This window comes from Cetorhinus maximus, chromosome 7, assembly GCF_964194155.1.
Source record: "Cetorhinus maximus chromosome 7, sCetMax3.hap1.1, whole genome shotgun sequence".
NCBI classification, from domain to species: domain Eukaryota; kingdom Metazoa; phylum Chordata; class Chondrichthyes; order Lamniformes; family Cetorhinidae; genus Cetorhinus; species Cetorhinus maximus.
In genome coordinates, this window is record NC_135885.1 from 115,299,279 (window position 1) to 115,315,060 (window position 15,782).

At 43.8% G+C, this 15,782-nt stretch overlaps 1 protein-coding gene across 2 annotated transcripts in view; it reads right to left on the reverse strand.

Moving 5' to 3' along the window:
• The window catches only part of LOC144682992 (glypican-5-like), a 1,265,567-nt gene that overhangs the window by 1,222,508 nt on the left and 27,277 nt on the right, over positions 1-15,782 (reverse strand). For both annotated transcript variants that reach the window (XM_078545931.1, XM_078545930.1), the window contains exon 2: positions 11,125-11,286. In XM_078545931.1, the coding sequence (XP_078402057.1) occupies positions 11,125-11,286 (162 nt within the window). The remainder of the gene's footprint in view (positions 1-11,124; positions 11,287-15,782) is intronic.

Below are 15,782 nucleotides of genomic sequence, written 5' to 3' on the forward strand. Positions count from 1 at the left end.
GGACAGTTGAGAAAGAGGGTACTCATGAACACAAAAGGGTCAAACAATGAATCTGAATCTGACAAGGAGGAATGTGATAGTGGTAGTTGGGCAGATGGAAATGAAGAGCATCTTATGGTCCCAAAAAGGAAAAATGGCAGGTTCATCCTATTCTCTTGGGCCTCCTTTCTCTAGCAAGGTTACTTCCAGCCAATATCCCAGCAGTCCACCCAATACTTCCAGACTCTGTACCCATCCAAAACCTGCTGGATCGCATTCTTCAATCCCACATCCTAAGAGTCCCTTTAAGTTCTTACAAATGTCTAAATGATGCTTCCAGAGCTTCTTTATCTTAGTGCAACCATGCCTGCCCACCCATACACAATACTCCTAAATCAACACATATTTCTCTCTCAGCGATCACTAAATATTCCCCTCTATTCTCAGGATATCCCTCCCAGTACTCCTGGACACTTTAGCCCCTTCTCCTCCCAAAAAGTGCTGTTTGAACCTGCTCCTGTTCCAGAGCTGCAACATTTAGTCTCCCTTCCCGGTGGTCCTAGGTCTCAGCATTAGCATTAAACTGGGGTATATATCAGGTAACATTACCCAGCATAATATCAGTACTTATAAAACTGCCATTTTACTATCAGTTGAGTGAAGGAATATCTGCTAACAGTTGCTTGGCAGTACAGAACTTGAATATTGCTGAAAAGAGAGACATGTCATTGAAACTTTTCATCTTGCACTCATCAGGACAATTATAAGAATGCCAAATTTCAAACAATCACAACAATTTATACACAGGAGAAAAGAGGCTGATTGTTTGGCAAGTTATTCTAATTGGCCAAGGTGTTGCTATGGAGAAAGCATGGCCCTATAGGCTCCCCACACTCCCAGGTAATTCAAAAAAGGGGCAAAGCTTGAACATATTGCTTCTGTTTGCGGAGAATGGGTTGCTGCATATGAACGTATGTCACTTCTAGCTAGCATAAATGAAGCAGATTACAAGCTCGACTGATTATCTTAAATTGATTGTTAGTGTAGCTATTAGCTCACTCAGGATTGTTCAGCGAGTGCTGCCCAATCATGAAATCACATCCAACGGCAGAATCACATCCAACAGTAGACGTTTTGCTTTGGGTTTTGTAAGCGCAGGCTGATTAAGCATTGTCTGTACTCTGCCTATTCCAAACAACTGAAAGAACATGTTGTTTGATTTGATCAGCCAATTGTTGGGATGATTGCTTTTCTCCTGTAGTACAAATTGTTATGGTTTGAAATTTGGCATTTTTGCATTTGTCCTCATGAGTGCAAGATGAAAAGCTTCATCAACATATTTCTTGCAATTCCACCGAAAGGTGTCAGATGATATAAAACCTGGAGGTATGCTCATTTAACAACTACGAAGATGGAAAATATTTACATTTGCAGCACCTAGACCAGCAGATGCATTTAATTTGTTACAAATGTTAATTTGTCCCGTGTTACACGGGACATACAAAATTATGGCCTGATAGAACACAAAATAAAACAAATGGATTAACTAATTCCTGAACAGAATCTGATAAGTAAGCAAAAGATGTTGAACAGATCAAAAGTTGTTAGAACAGAAAGCCAGTGTTGCAATGGGAATTTGTACCAGTGACCTATGTGTTGTTGTTGTGGTATAATACCTACTATCACGGTATTAATAATTCTTGCATAGTGCAGGTATTGTATGAGATTTAATTACAGTTACTAAACGTTCAATTCTCAATGCTGCAGTAATGTATACATATCGGATCAAAGTGATGTGCCCACATCTCCCAAATGGGCATATAATTTATGCAAAATAAAAATTATTTTCCTATACTTGAGGTTGCAGTTTCTCAGGGATAGAGAAAACTTGAAAAGCTATTGTGCTTAGAAAACAAAGCACAATAAAATATCATACTCATGTAGTTACACAAGTCCTAAACCAATTTACAAGCTGTTAAAACACAATTCGGGTGCCAGATTAAAAAGCACAATAAGTTACATTTCCTCAATTCAAACTTACATCGACGATGAAGTTGTTGATACTGCAGAGAAATAGAAACTCTGTCAGAAGACTGAGTAGCTTTTTACAGTAATTAAATGCGATGCCACTTTATAAACTATATTTAATACACTGGGACTGATCTAAATGTGTTCGTTTTAAAATCAAAAATTAAAATCTTAAAGATATACATACTTGTTCACAATACTACCTTTTTCTACATCCTGCCCAAAATCCTCAAATTTATATTTAATTAACCCTGATTGTTGCCGTGCCTTTCTTAATGATTGAAACATATGGTACATAAATCCAAATGTCCAGAATTACTCAATGCAATCCTGCACATAATACATACGGATTACAAATTTGTATGCAAATCTGTGTACTTGAATCTGTTTGGAACATCAAAATCATTAGTATCTGAGCCAAACAACCTACACAGCAAACAGAACAGCAGTTGCTTTGGATTCTGTTCATAACTCCTTGGACCCTCTTCAGAGAGGACAAAGGATAGAGGGGACTGCAAGCTGCATTGAGCCTGAGGTAAATAGCTTGCACCTTCTCGTTATCGGATACTCCAAGTACACGTGGTTTGATGTACCATGGTAATATTTTGTATCTATATTGTCATTAACTTTCACAACATTTTCTCACTCTGAAGTTCAGATTTAACATAATTTTGCCCATTTCTTAACTTTGCTATGTAGAACAGGGCTTTCAGGGAAGCTGAGAGTTTGGAGTACAGTCATTTTTGCCAATATTGCATCTTACAAAACTTCAATGTGCAACAAACTTATTGTGGCAAATTACAATGTATCATATACAGGGCTGATAAATATTAATTTCAGGGTACAAATGCAGCAATGCAATTGGCAGTCTCTGCCAATTCCAAAAGTTGGAACTTATTAATACACCACTTGCCAGTTTTGTGAACAAAACAGCCAGATAATTGGTGAAAAGCAGCTGTCACTAGGGACATAGTTCCCAATACAAGGTAAATGCTCGCTTAGGTTAAAATGGCAAAGTTGACCCCGGTAATTTTATCGGAGCACAATTTGCATACTTATAGAGTACCATGCTGGTTTGGGCCAGTGTCCTTGCCTATGATAGAAAATGCAGTTGGACTTATCAGTGGTGGGAAATGGATAGGCCAGCTCTAAATTTAACTACTGCCTGCCTGGTTTCTGCCAGGTGACAGGTGGAGAATCGGGTGCTGTTACATACATATGCAAATACAGCATTCACTAATCTTCATTTTCACTGCTCCAAGATTTTCCACAGAATACATTTATGAATCTTTCATTTAGATACTTTCCTCACCTTGGGAGCTCCTGGCCAACTGCTTTAAGTGAGCTCCACTACTTTGGGAAATATAGTGCCCCAAGAGTTGAACTAAACTCACATGATTATATTTAGCTTACTGGATAGCTCATAACCCTCTCTTGATCTCCTAGAATTTGGAAAGCAGTAAAATAAATGCCATATGAGGTCATAGCTAATGGTATTATCTACACAATTAGACATCACATAATTAGATAAAATTCGATCAATGGATCAGCACAAGATTTCACCGCTTTGGTCCTAGTCACCTTAAATTTTTAGTAATGAAACTTTTTTGTACTGAACACATTTATGTTGAAGTAAAGCTAGAACTTGGAAAATGAGCAATGGTCCCAAACATTCTACAGACACTTTGAAAATCTGCTAACAAGGCGTAAAATAAGATGACAACAAAACAAGGAAAGTAAACACATTTTAAATGCAGAAAACTGGAAACACTCAGCAGATCTGCCAGCATCTATGGAGAGAGAAACAGTGACTGTTTCAGGTCAATGACCTTTCATCAGATTTGTTCTGATCAGTTCAAACGAGAGGTAATCAACTTGAAACACTAGGCCAGATCGTCACAGAGTCGTGGAGAATCTGCAGACGTGACCTGGATTCAGAAGTCCCGCCCTCATTTCTGACATATCCCATTTTCACCGGTAGGAGAAAGTGAGTAGATGTGACTCATACGTGAGGAAAACCCAAACTCAGTGGGGCTATTTGAACTCGGTGCTAAATTCAAACAGGCCCCAATTTCACTGAAGGACCTTAAACCGCAGTGTGGGAGTCATATTTTTTTCTAGTGGACGTAAATGATCGTGAAGGGTGGCTAGGGTCTTTAGAATGGTCAAGGAGTGAAGTTATTTAAATCCCCAATCCTTTAAAAATTAAAAAAGTCTGCCTGTATGAGAGTTGAAAAAAATCTGTTCTAGCTGTTACAATAGTTTTTTGTTGACATTTCCACAGGTGCTATCATTATGGCACTATGAATGCTTAGTTGCTTTCCACAACCAACAATTATCTCAACAGGGGTTGTAGGTTCACAGTTTGATTGGCAGCACAAAGATGTTATTAAAGGTTAGCTGTCTTTGAGATAGGGTTATGAATACAAATGTTTGTTTTTAAAAGGAATTAAGCACTTGAGAGGATTTAAAACTTTAGAATTAGCTGTCATTAGTGGGAGATTTTTGAATACACTTAAGTCTCTAATAGATAGTAAGGCCTATATTTTATTTCATCTCAACATGGCTTCTGAGGTCTGCCCATGGTGAAAACTGGGCGAGTACACATGGAGGGTGCAAGGGCAGAGGGTGGTGGGTGGGGGAATGGCTTGGCCTGATTTGGCATTAAGTTGGCATGGGTGCTATAAGGGGCCATGGGGGTGGGTTGGGGCATAGTTGGCATTAGATTCATATGGGGGCATAGAGCTGACATGGGGAGTGGGTGGGGGGTTGATGGACTGTGAGGGATGAGGGCCAAATTTAAAGAAACAACTGAGACGAAGTCCCAGGGAACCAAGGCAGGCCATTTAAACAGCCCACCTTGGCACTCGTCATCCTTATGGCCACCTCCATTCTGCGTCCAGGGGCTGTGGGCGAACTCCACTGGCAGGCTGCCCATCACTGTCCTTGGAGCAACAATCAGCTCTGACAGGGCACTTTTTCCAGAGGCGGGTGCTGCAAGCCAGGAAATTTCCCACACAAACTACCCACCTCAGGAGCACGTGAAAATTCAGTCCATTAACTCTGTTTCAATCTTCACAGAGGCTGCCAAACCTGCTGAGTATTTCCAGCATTTTATGTCTTTGTTTTAGATTTCCATCATCTGTAGTATTTTGTTGATACATTTTAAATGCATTATGTTTATCCACATCAATGACTCTCTAGTGCATAATAAATAAAACCATCTCTGCCAAAATATGGTTAACTCACATTTTTGGGCACAGGAGGCACAATTTGTGGCTTGCCCAAGCCTGTTTGAACAGGGAGCATACAAACTTTGCCCCTCCCCCTCATTTAAGTGATTCCTGCAGTGAGATTCATGCTGCTGACTGGCTGCACGCACAACAAGGAGCCTAACAGAATACAAGGTCAGCATGTGTTGCAGCTAGCCTGGACCTTTTAAGCTAATTTTTAAAAAAAGTCATTCACAGGGTGTGGGCTTCGCTGGCTCGGCCAGCATTTATTGCCCATCCCTAGTTGCCCTTGAGAAGGTGGCGGTGAGCTGCCTTCTAGAACTGCTGCAGTCCATGTGGTGTAGGTACACCCACAACGCTGTCAGGAAGGGAGTTCCAGGATTTTGACCCAGCAACGGCGATATATCTCCAAGTGAGGATGGTGAGTGGCTTGGAGGGGAACTTCCAGGTGGCAGTGTTCCCATGTGTCTGCTGCCCTTGCCCTTTTAGATGGTAGTGGTCGTGGGTTTGGATGGTGCTATCGAAGGTGCCTTCCTGCAGTGCGTCTTGTAGATGGTACACACTGCTGCTACTGTGTATCGGTGGTGGGGGGAGTGAATGTTTGTGGATGTGGTGCCCATCAAGTAGGCTGCTTTGCCCTGGATGTCAAGCTTCTTGAGTGTTCTGGAAGCTGCAGTCATCCAGGCAAATGAGGAGTATTCCATCACTCCTGAATTGCGTCTTGTAGGTGGTTTTGGGGAGTCAGGTGGTGAGTTACTCGTCGCATGATTCCTACCTCTGACCTGCTCAACTGCATACGGTAGCCACAGTATTTATATAGCTAGTCCAGTTCAGTTTCTGGTCAATGGTGCCCCCCCCTCCCCACCCCCGCCTAGGATGCTGATAGTGGGGAACTCAGTGATGCCATTGAACATCAAGGGGCGAAGGTTGGATTCTCTCCTGTTGGGGGTGGTCATTGCATGGCACTTGTGTGGTGCAAATGTTACTTGACACTTGTCAGGCCAAGGCTGGATATTGTCCAGGCCTTGCTACATTTGGACATGGACTGCATCAGTATCTGAGGAGTTGCGAATGGTGCTGAACATCGTGCAATCATCAGCGAACTTCCCCAATTATGACCTTATGACGGATGGAAGGTCATTGATGAAGCAGCTGAAGATTGTTGGTCCTAGGACACTACCCTGAAGAATTCCTGCAGTGATGTCCTGGAGCTGAGATGACTGGCCTCCAACAACCACAACCACTTTCCTTTGTGCTAGGTATGACTCCAACCAGCGGAGAGTTTTCCCCTTGATTCCTATTGACTCCAGTTTTGCTAGGGCTCCTTCAGGCCACATTCGGTCAAATGCGGCCTTCACTTCAAGGGCAGTCATTCTTACCTCACCTCGGGAGTTTAGCTCTTTTGTCCATGTTTGAACCAAGGCTGTAATGAGGTCAGGAGCTGAGTGGCCCTGACGGAACCCAAACTGAGCGTCAGTGAGACGGTTATTACTAAGTAAGTCCCGCTTGATAGCACTGTTGATGACCCCTTCCATTAGTTTATCGATGATCGTGAGTAGACTGATGGGGCGGTAATTGGCCGGGTTGGATTTGACCTGCTTTTTGTGGACAGGTCATACCTGGACTATCTTCCACATAGCCGGGTAGATGCCAGTATTGTAGCTGTACTGGAACGGCTTGGCTAAGGACGTGGCAGTTCTGAGGCATAAATCTTCAGTACTATTGCCAGAATATTGTCAGGGCCCATAGCCTTTGCAGTATCCAGAGCTTTCAGCCTTTTCTTGATATCACGTGGAGTGAATTGAATTGGCTGAAGACTGGCAGCTGTGATGCTGGGGACCTCTGGAGGAGGCCGAGTTGGATCATCCACTCGGCACTTCTGGCTGAAGATTGTAGCAAATGCTTCAGCCATATCTTTTGCACTGATGTGCTGGGCTCCCCCATCATTGAGGTTGGGTATATTTGTGGAACCTCCTCCTCCAGTGAGTTGTTTAATTGTCCATCACCATTCACAACTGGATGTGGGAGGACTGCAGAGCTTAGATCTGATCCTTTGGTTGTGGGATCGCTTAGCTCTGCCTATCACCTTCTGGTTATGCTGTTTGGCACACAAGTAATCCTGTGTTATAGCTTCACCAGGTTGAAGCCTCATTTTTAGGTATGCCTGATGCTGCTCCTGGCGTGCCCTCCTGCACTCTTCATTGAACCAAGCTTGATGGTAATGGTAGAGTGGGGGATATGCCGGGCCATGAGGTTACAGATTGTGTTCGGGTACAATTCTGCTGCTGATGGCCTACAGCACCTCATGGTTGCCCAGTCAAGTTGCTAGATCTGTGCGAAATCTCTTCCATTTAGCACGGTGGTAGTGCCACATAACACGATGGAGGGTATCCTCAATGTGAAGGTGGGATTTCGTCTCCGCAATGACTGTGCAGTGTCCTACCAATACAGGTGCATCTGTGGCAGGCAGTTGGTGAGGACAAGTATGTTTTCCCCTCTTGTTGGTTCCCTCACTGCCTGCCGCAGACCTCGTCCAGCAGCTATGTCGTTTAGGACTGAGCCAGCTGGTAGTGCTGCTACAGAGCCACTCTTGGTGGTGCACATTCTGTGCCCTTTCCACCCTCAGTGCTTCCTCCAAATGGTGTTCAACATGGAGGAGCACTGATTCCTCATCTGAGGGAGGGTGGTACGTGGTAATCAGAAGGAGGCTTGCTTGCCCATCTCAGCTTGATGCCATGAGACTTTATGGGGTCCGGAGTCGATGTTGAGGACTCCCAGGGCAACTCCCTCCCGACTGTGCCGCCACCTCTGCTGGGTATGTCCTGTCCCACCAATGGTGGTGGTGGAGTCTGTAAGATATGATTCCATGAGGATGGCTGTGTCAGGCTGTTGCTTGACTGAGACAGCTTCCCATTTGTTAGTAAAGAGGACTTTGCTGTTGTAGTTTCTGGTGGTCCATCCAGTTTCATTTCTTTTTTGTAACTTTGTAGCAGTTTGATACAGCCATTTCAGGGAGCACTTAAGAGTCAACCACTGGAGTCACATGTAGGCCAACAGATTTACCCTAAAGGGCATTAGTGAGGTGGGTTTTTACAATAATCGTTTTATGTTTTAATTCCAGATTTTTATTGAATTCAAATTCCACCATCTGCCGTGGTGGGATTCAAACCCAGGTCCCCAGAGCATTACCCTGGGTTACTAGTTCAGTGACAATACCACTACACCACCTGTTCCTCTTAAGGGGAAGTTACACTGAATCACAGGAATGGCCTAATACCAGTTCTGCAACTGCAAACAAAGGAAGTGGAACACCAAGACAGAGAGACGGCTCGCCACTTCACAGATATAGTGTTGGACATCTTAGTCATGGAGGTGGAAATGGAGGAGAGAGGCCAAATTTCCACGAGAAGTCAGTGGGCCTTCAAACAATGCCCTCTGAAGGGAGTGGGAGGCAGGTAGCCACGGAGGTCAAATCCTGCCCGAAATCTGACTCCTAGTACCTGACTGTAGTTCCGGAAGAAGCTTCGTGGCCTCAAGTAGGTGATCAAGGCCAGTGAATACATCTTGATATGACTTCTCATACCCAGCACGACACCGATTTCTCACACTGCTCAATGCACAAAGCCCCCATCACTCAACAGAAGTCCTTAACATTTAGGACTCAAGCCTAACATTCAAACGCTCATGTAATCCTCACACCCCTTCCATTGATCCCAGCCTCACGTCTGCCACTCACTGTTATTACCTCGCTATTTAGCTTTGGCAGACACATCACCCAAATGCAGTATAACACAATTACAGACATGCTTTCCTCACTCTTGTAGAAACAGGTAGCACAAAATACAAGGGAGTAGCAGAGAAGCAGTAGGGGCTGGGCACACCTTTTATCCACTGAGCCCCAAGGAGGGGACGGTGCTTCACAACATGGGTCCAGATGCAACAGAGCCCATACCATCAACCGTCACAAAGATGTTTCATGATGATATGTTATTGCCTTATGGCCATTCTCAAACTCACCTCACCCTCATCCTGCTATCTGCATCAGTGCAAAGTGAATATGGTGTGACCACAGACTTCTTGCTTGCACACCAACACCTCACTCCAATCCTCCCCTTCTGATTTTCAGCCAAGAACTGCCACCTGCCCAGCCGAAGCACACCAAGAAGAAAGAGAAAGAGCAACCCCACACCAGTGATGCAAAAGCATAGTCACATTGCAGTCACCAGCTCAGATATTAGCACTTTACATATCTTAAAGGCGAATATGGAGTAAAGTCTGGCATGTGGTGAGTCACCTGGCACAGTTACACTGCAGCCAGATAGTTATTCACCATAGCAAAAGGTCACAGACTAGTTCCGTCACAGCAGACTCAGATGAGAATGTTAATGGAGTGGCATACAGAACATTAGTGGCAATACACAATTAGATACTTAATGCATTAGCAGGCCTTCCAGACAGCCTCTGTCACTATCGAGCAGCATGGAGGAATCTGGCTTCAACATGACAGAGGCCATTGCTCAGGGCTCTGAGCTAATCCTTTCCATTGCGGAAGTGGTGCCCAACTCCATGACAGCACCAGCAGACCCAGCTGTGATGCACAACTTTGTGGACATTGTCTCAGCTTCCGCCACAGCACTGGCAGAACCTACCAAACATCTCAGTGCTGCAATGGAAGCTCAGACACAAGTTATGAGATCCATGCTTGCTGCCATGCAGGCTCAGGCTATTGCCATCATGGCTGTAGATCTCAGAGCTCAGAGGGGCACTGGCACTTCCAATCACATAGTACTTCCACGAACTTTGCCTAAGCAGAAGTCAAAAGCACCTCATTGGATTTTGCAGTCAGCAGCGAAGCAATGGTGCTCACCATTAATGCCGAAGAAAGCATCCAAAGAATTAAAAATGTGTCTTTTTTATAATGAAGATATTTCATATTTCACATGTATAAAAGCAGCTTTTCAGGCCAGAGAGATTTTTCCTGCAGTAATTATAAACCTGGTACACCATTAAAAACCCAGTTACGCCTCATTCAACAAGGCATAATCTTTCAAGAGATTTTACAACGAGACTGTAAAAGGGCAAGTTCTTGGCAGTTCAATGATTTTTATCTGATTGCAATCTGCAGAGACCTCAACAGTGCATCCTATAGAGAAGCACAGTGATGGTGAATGCTGACAGTTTCATCATCATTCCTACCACAAAATTCAGGCCATTGATATTTTAAAATGGTTAGGAAATTGTCACCAGGACAACTTCAATATTCTACAAATTCCATTATCAGAGTGGCAGTGTACTGTGGCCCTGTTCAGCTGGCCAAAGAGAAACATCACCACCTGACTGTGTGACTTTGCATCATATCGAGGACTAATTTTGATATCCTTCTGTTTAGTGAGAAGCCCAATGGGCTTCTCCAAGCCAGAGCTCACCCTCAACACTGAAGAGATCTGACTCAATTATTAAGTTTCTAAACAATCATAACTGATGGAGTAGCACAAGCCTTGCGAGAATTAAACCAGACCTACTTGCGGCAAATTAGACTTCAACATTCTTCATCATTGCAGAAAGTCTGCATAGAATACCTAAGTAAAGCTTAATACACCACTTTTTCTTGTCCACAAACGTATAAACACAAAGTTCTCCCTTGTTAATTGAGCCAGGATTTCTGAAGCCTGAATTTTCTGTAGGAAATATGTCTCTGATTATTTCTCAACATTTCTCTGTACTTCCAGAAATCAGCAGAATGAACGTTGAGATTTATCATTCTGGATTAGCTATGTCTGCCTGGATATACCGTTGTGCTACTCGATGTTAAAAGAAGAAACAAAAAAGGACAAAATAACAAAAAAAAACTAATGGTACTTAATTTGGTCAGATCACAGATTACCTTGAAAAGCAGCTGCATTGCGTGAAATTAAAAATTTCAGTGTTGAGCTGGATGTTTGAAGTAAATTTTGAATGTCTTGACGAGCTGCAGCTTGGTATCGCTCCTCCATTTTTCTTGTGCAGCATGTTGGATCCTTTGATGAGCACACCTGAAGATCGGAACCTGAAAGAAAATGTTTTAAGAATAAATGCAGTTTTCTTGCACATTTGATTCAAAGTTACTTAGTTTAGATTATCTGATAAGTGATTTTAGGAGTAAATTCCTAAATTCCCATGTTCTTTACATTGACAAATTCAAATTATTTGACAAATCAAATTTTTCATGTCAGGTATAGACTCTATTGATGTGTAGCTCAGATACTAATAAAGGTTGAAGGAACTTTCATTTATTTGGCACCTTTTACATCCTCAGGACACAGCATTTCTCAGCCCCTTAATTGTTTGCTGAAGAGCACTCAATTGCTATATGCACACACGGCATCCAATCTATGCAAATTAAGATCCCACATGAAGCATTGAGATGGACAACCCGTAATTCTGCTTTGGGAGAGCTAATGGTTGAGACATGGATGCCTACCTGAACAGGGGACTCAGCATAATGTTGTGCAAAAGGACAGCACCTCGGACATTGTGGCATTCTTTCAGTACCATAACTGAAGCATCAACCTACATTCTCCATTCTCTCTCCCATGTCCAGTCTCATCCCACCTACATCCTCAATTCCTCTGACGCCCTACATCATATCAACAATTTCCAGTTCCCTGGCCTCAACTGCCTCCTCTTCACCATGGACGTCCAATCCCTCTACATCTCCATCCCCCACCAGGATGATCTGAGGGCTCTCCGCTTCTTCCTTGAACAGAAGCCCGAACAATCGCTATCCACCACCACTCTCCTGCGTCTGGCTGAACTTGTTCTCTCACTGAACAATTTCTCCTTAAACTCGTCTCACTTCCTCCAAATAAAAGGTGTGGCTATGGGCACCCGCATGGGCCCCAGTTATGCCTGTCTCTTTATGAGGTATGTAGAACATTTCTTGTTCCAGTCCTACTCAGGCCCGCTCCCACAACTCTTTCTCCAGCACATCGATGACTGCTTTGATGCCGCTTCATGCTCTCGTCTGGAAAAATTTATTAATTTTGCTTCCAATTTCCACCCCTCCATCGCTTTCACGTGGCCCATCACTGATACTTCCCTTCCCTTCCTTGATCTCTCTGTCTCAAATTCTGGTGATAGACTATCCACCAATATCCATTAAAAGCCCACTGACTCCCACACCTACCTTAACTACAGCTCCTCACACCCTGCTTCCTGTAAGGACTCCATCCCATTCTCTCAGTTCCTTCACTTCAGTCGCATCTGTTCTGATGATGCCACTTCCCAAAACGGTTCTTCTGACATGTCTTCCTTCTTCCTTAACCGAGGTTTTCCACCCACAGTGGTTGACAGGGCCTTCAACCGAGTCCGACCCATCTCCCGCGCATCTGCCCTCACTCCTTCCTCTCCCTCCCAAAACCATGATAGGGTCCTCGTCCTCACTTATCACCCCACCAGCCTCCGCATTCAAAGGATCATCCTCCGCCATTTCTACCAACTCCAGCATGATGCCACCACCAAACACATCTTCCCTTCACCCCCCACTATTGGCATTCCGTAGGGACCGATCCCTCCGGGACACCGTGGTCCACTCTTCCATCACCACCCCCTACACCTCAACCCCTTCCCACGGCACCTTCCCATGCAACCGCAGAAGGTGCAACACCTGCCCCTTTACTTCCCCCCTCCTCACTGTCCAAGGGCCCAAACACTCCTTTCAAGTGAAGCAGCAATTCACTTGCACTTCCCTCAATTTAGTCTACTGCATTTGCTGCTCCCAATGCGGTCTCCTCTATATTGGAGATACCAAACGCAGGCTGGGTGACCGCTTTACGGAACAACTTCGGTCTGTCTGCAAGCATGACCCAGACCTTCCTGTCACTTGCCATTTCAACACACCACTCTGCTCTCATGCCCACATGTCCGTCCTTGGCCTGCTGCAATGTTCCAGTGAAGCTCAACACAAACTGGAGGAACAGCACCTCATCTTCCGATTAGGCAGTTTACAGCCTTCCAGACTTAAAATTGAGTTCAACAACTTCAGATCATGAACTCCCTCCTCCATCCTCACCACTATTTTCTAATAATTATTAAATATATTTTTATATACATATTTTCCTTTTCCCACCTTTTTCTATTATTATTTTTTAAATGTATTTTCATCCATTGTTTTATCTCCACCTTTTAGCCTATTTCGGACCCCTCCCCCCCACCCCCACTAGGGCTATCTGTCACTTGCTCATCCTGCTTTCTGCCCTTAATGTCACCTTAGCACATCCTTTAGCTAATATCACTACCGTCAACACCCCTTTGACCTTTTGCTTATGACATCTTTGGCAATCTCTCCTTTGCCCCCACCTATCGCTGGCCCTCTATCCAGCTTCACTTGTCCAACCCCTCTTAAACAGCTTATATTTCACCATATTTCTATTTCTCTTTAGTTCTGATGAAGAGTCATACGGACTCGAAACGTTAACTCTGTCTCCCTCTCCACAGATGCTGTAAGACCTGCTGAGTTTTTCCAGCAATTTTTGTTTTTGTATCAACCTACATTTTGTGCTCAAGTCCTGAAAGGGGTCCTTGAACTCATAACCTTATTGCAAAAATGAAAAACTACTCCACTTAGAGAAAGCAAAACCAAAATAATAAAATTTACATTTCATTTTTCATTATGATTTATTTTTCCTCTGTAACTCTAAGATCTTCTTATTCTTGATTTATTTCAGCTACCTGCTTACAATTCATCATATAATGGCATACTGTTATAGTTAAGTACAAAGACCTTGAAAGCTCATGAAATTATGAAAGCTATTATATTATTGCATGAATAATTCGGAGATCTGGACTAACAATCCAGAGTTGAGAGTCCGAATCCCACTATGGCTCTTTGTGAATTTGAAGCATAAATAATGGTGACAATGAAGCCATTGAATTGTCATAAAAACCTAAATGTTCTTTAGCAAATGAAACCTGGCACCCTTACACAAACTACATCATACAAATCACTACAAAGAAGGATAAGAATAGGAGTAAAACTTCTCGTACACCTCGGCTTCAACTTAAAAATCAGATATGAATATGGCAAAGGCACATCCAGCCCAGCTGACCCTGCCAAGTTCTTGTCATTAGCACCTGCAGACATGTGCTAAAGGTGGAGAGCTTCCTTGAGCAATCAAGCACCAGCCTGACCTCGATACAATTGTGTGAGTATGACTATTAGCCAACATCTCAGACTCCTCTATCACCATCCCTGTGGTAGAACATCCCCATCAAAGATCGCTGTACAGTGGTATTCAGTTGGGAAGTGTTAGCCCTGGGAGCCCTCAAATTTGACTCCGGATGACATTAAATCTCATGGCATTTGCTGAAAGACAAGCAAGGAATCCCCTGCTGATTACCTGCTACTGCCTCCTTCAACTTATGAATCAGTACTCCTAAACACGAGTTGAAAGAAGCACTGAGGGTAGCAAAGGCACAGACTGTACTCTCTGTCAGGGACTTCAATGTCAACATTAAGCGTGGCTCAGTAGTACAACCACTGACCGAGCCCAAAAGAACATTGTGGCCAGACTGGGTTTACAGCAGGTGGCCAGACAGAAAAACCTACTTGACCACATCCTCACCAATCTACATGTCGGAGCTGCATCTGTCCATGACAGTACTGATGGCAGTGATCATTGTACAGTCCTGAGGGCGACAAAGTCCTGTCTTCACACAGAGCAGAGCCTCCATCGTGTTGTGTGCCACTACCATTTTGCTGAATGGCATGGATTAAGCACTGATCAAGTAGCTCAAAACTGGGCATCCGAGAGGCTCTGTGAGCCATCAGCAACAGCAGAATTGTATTCTACCACAATCCATAACCTCATGGCCTGGTATAGCCCTCACTCTACCATTATCATCCAGCCATGCAACTAACAATCGTTTAATGATAAGTGGTAAAGCGCATGCCAGGAATAACACCAGGTATAGCTGAAACTAAGATTCCAACCAGGTAAAGTTTTAACACAGAGCAACAAGCATATTAAACAGGGAAAGCAGGATCCAAAAGACAAAGCAAAGTAATTCCACAACCAACAGATTAGGCCAAAGTTCTGCAGTCCTGCAGAATTAAACAATTAAACAACGAACAGCAGGAGAAAGATCCAGGCATATTCCCATCTCAATGATGGTGGAGGCAGCACTCCATTGCAATAAGGAAGGCTGAAGCTTTCGCAACCAACTTCAGCTAAATGTACTGAGTTGATAATTTATCTCGGCCTTCTCCTGAGGTTCCACCATTACAGAACCAGTTTTCAGCTAATTTGATTCACTCTATGTGGTACCAAGAAAGAGATTGAATACAGCAAAGGCTATGGGTCAACAACATCCTGGTTGTAGAAGTTCGGTGTTTCAGAACTTGTCACACCTCTTGTCAAGTTGCTCCAGTAGACTTACAACACTCAACACGTGACGACCTGACAAAGTGTAAAATTGCCCAAGCATGTCCCACCCACAAATCTATGGGGAGGCAGTGGCGTAGTGGTATTGTCACTGGACTGGTATTCTAGAGACCCAGGGTAA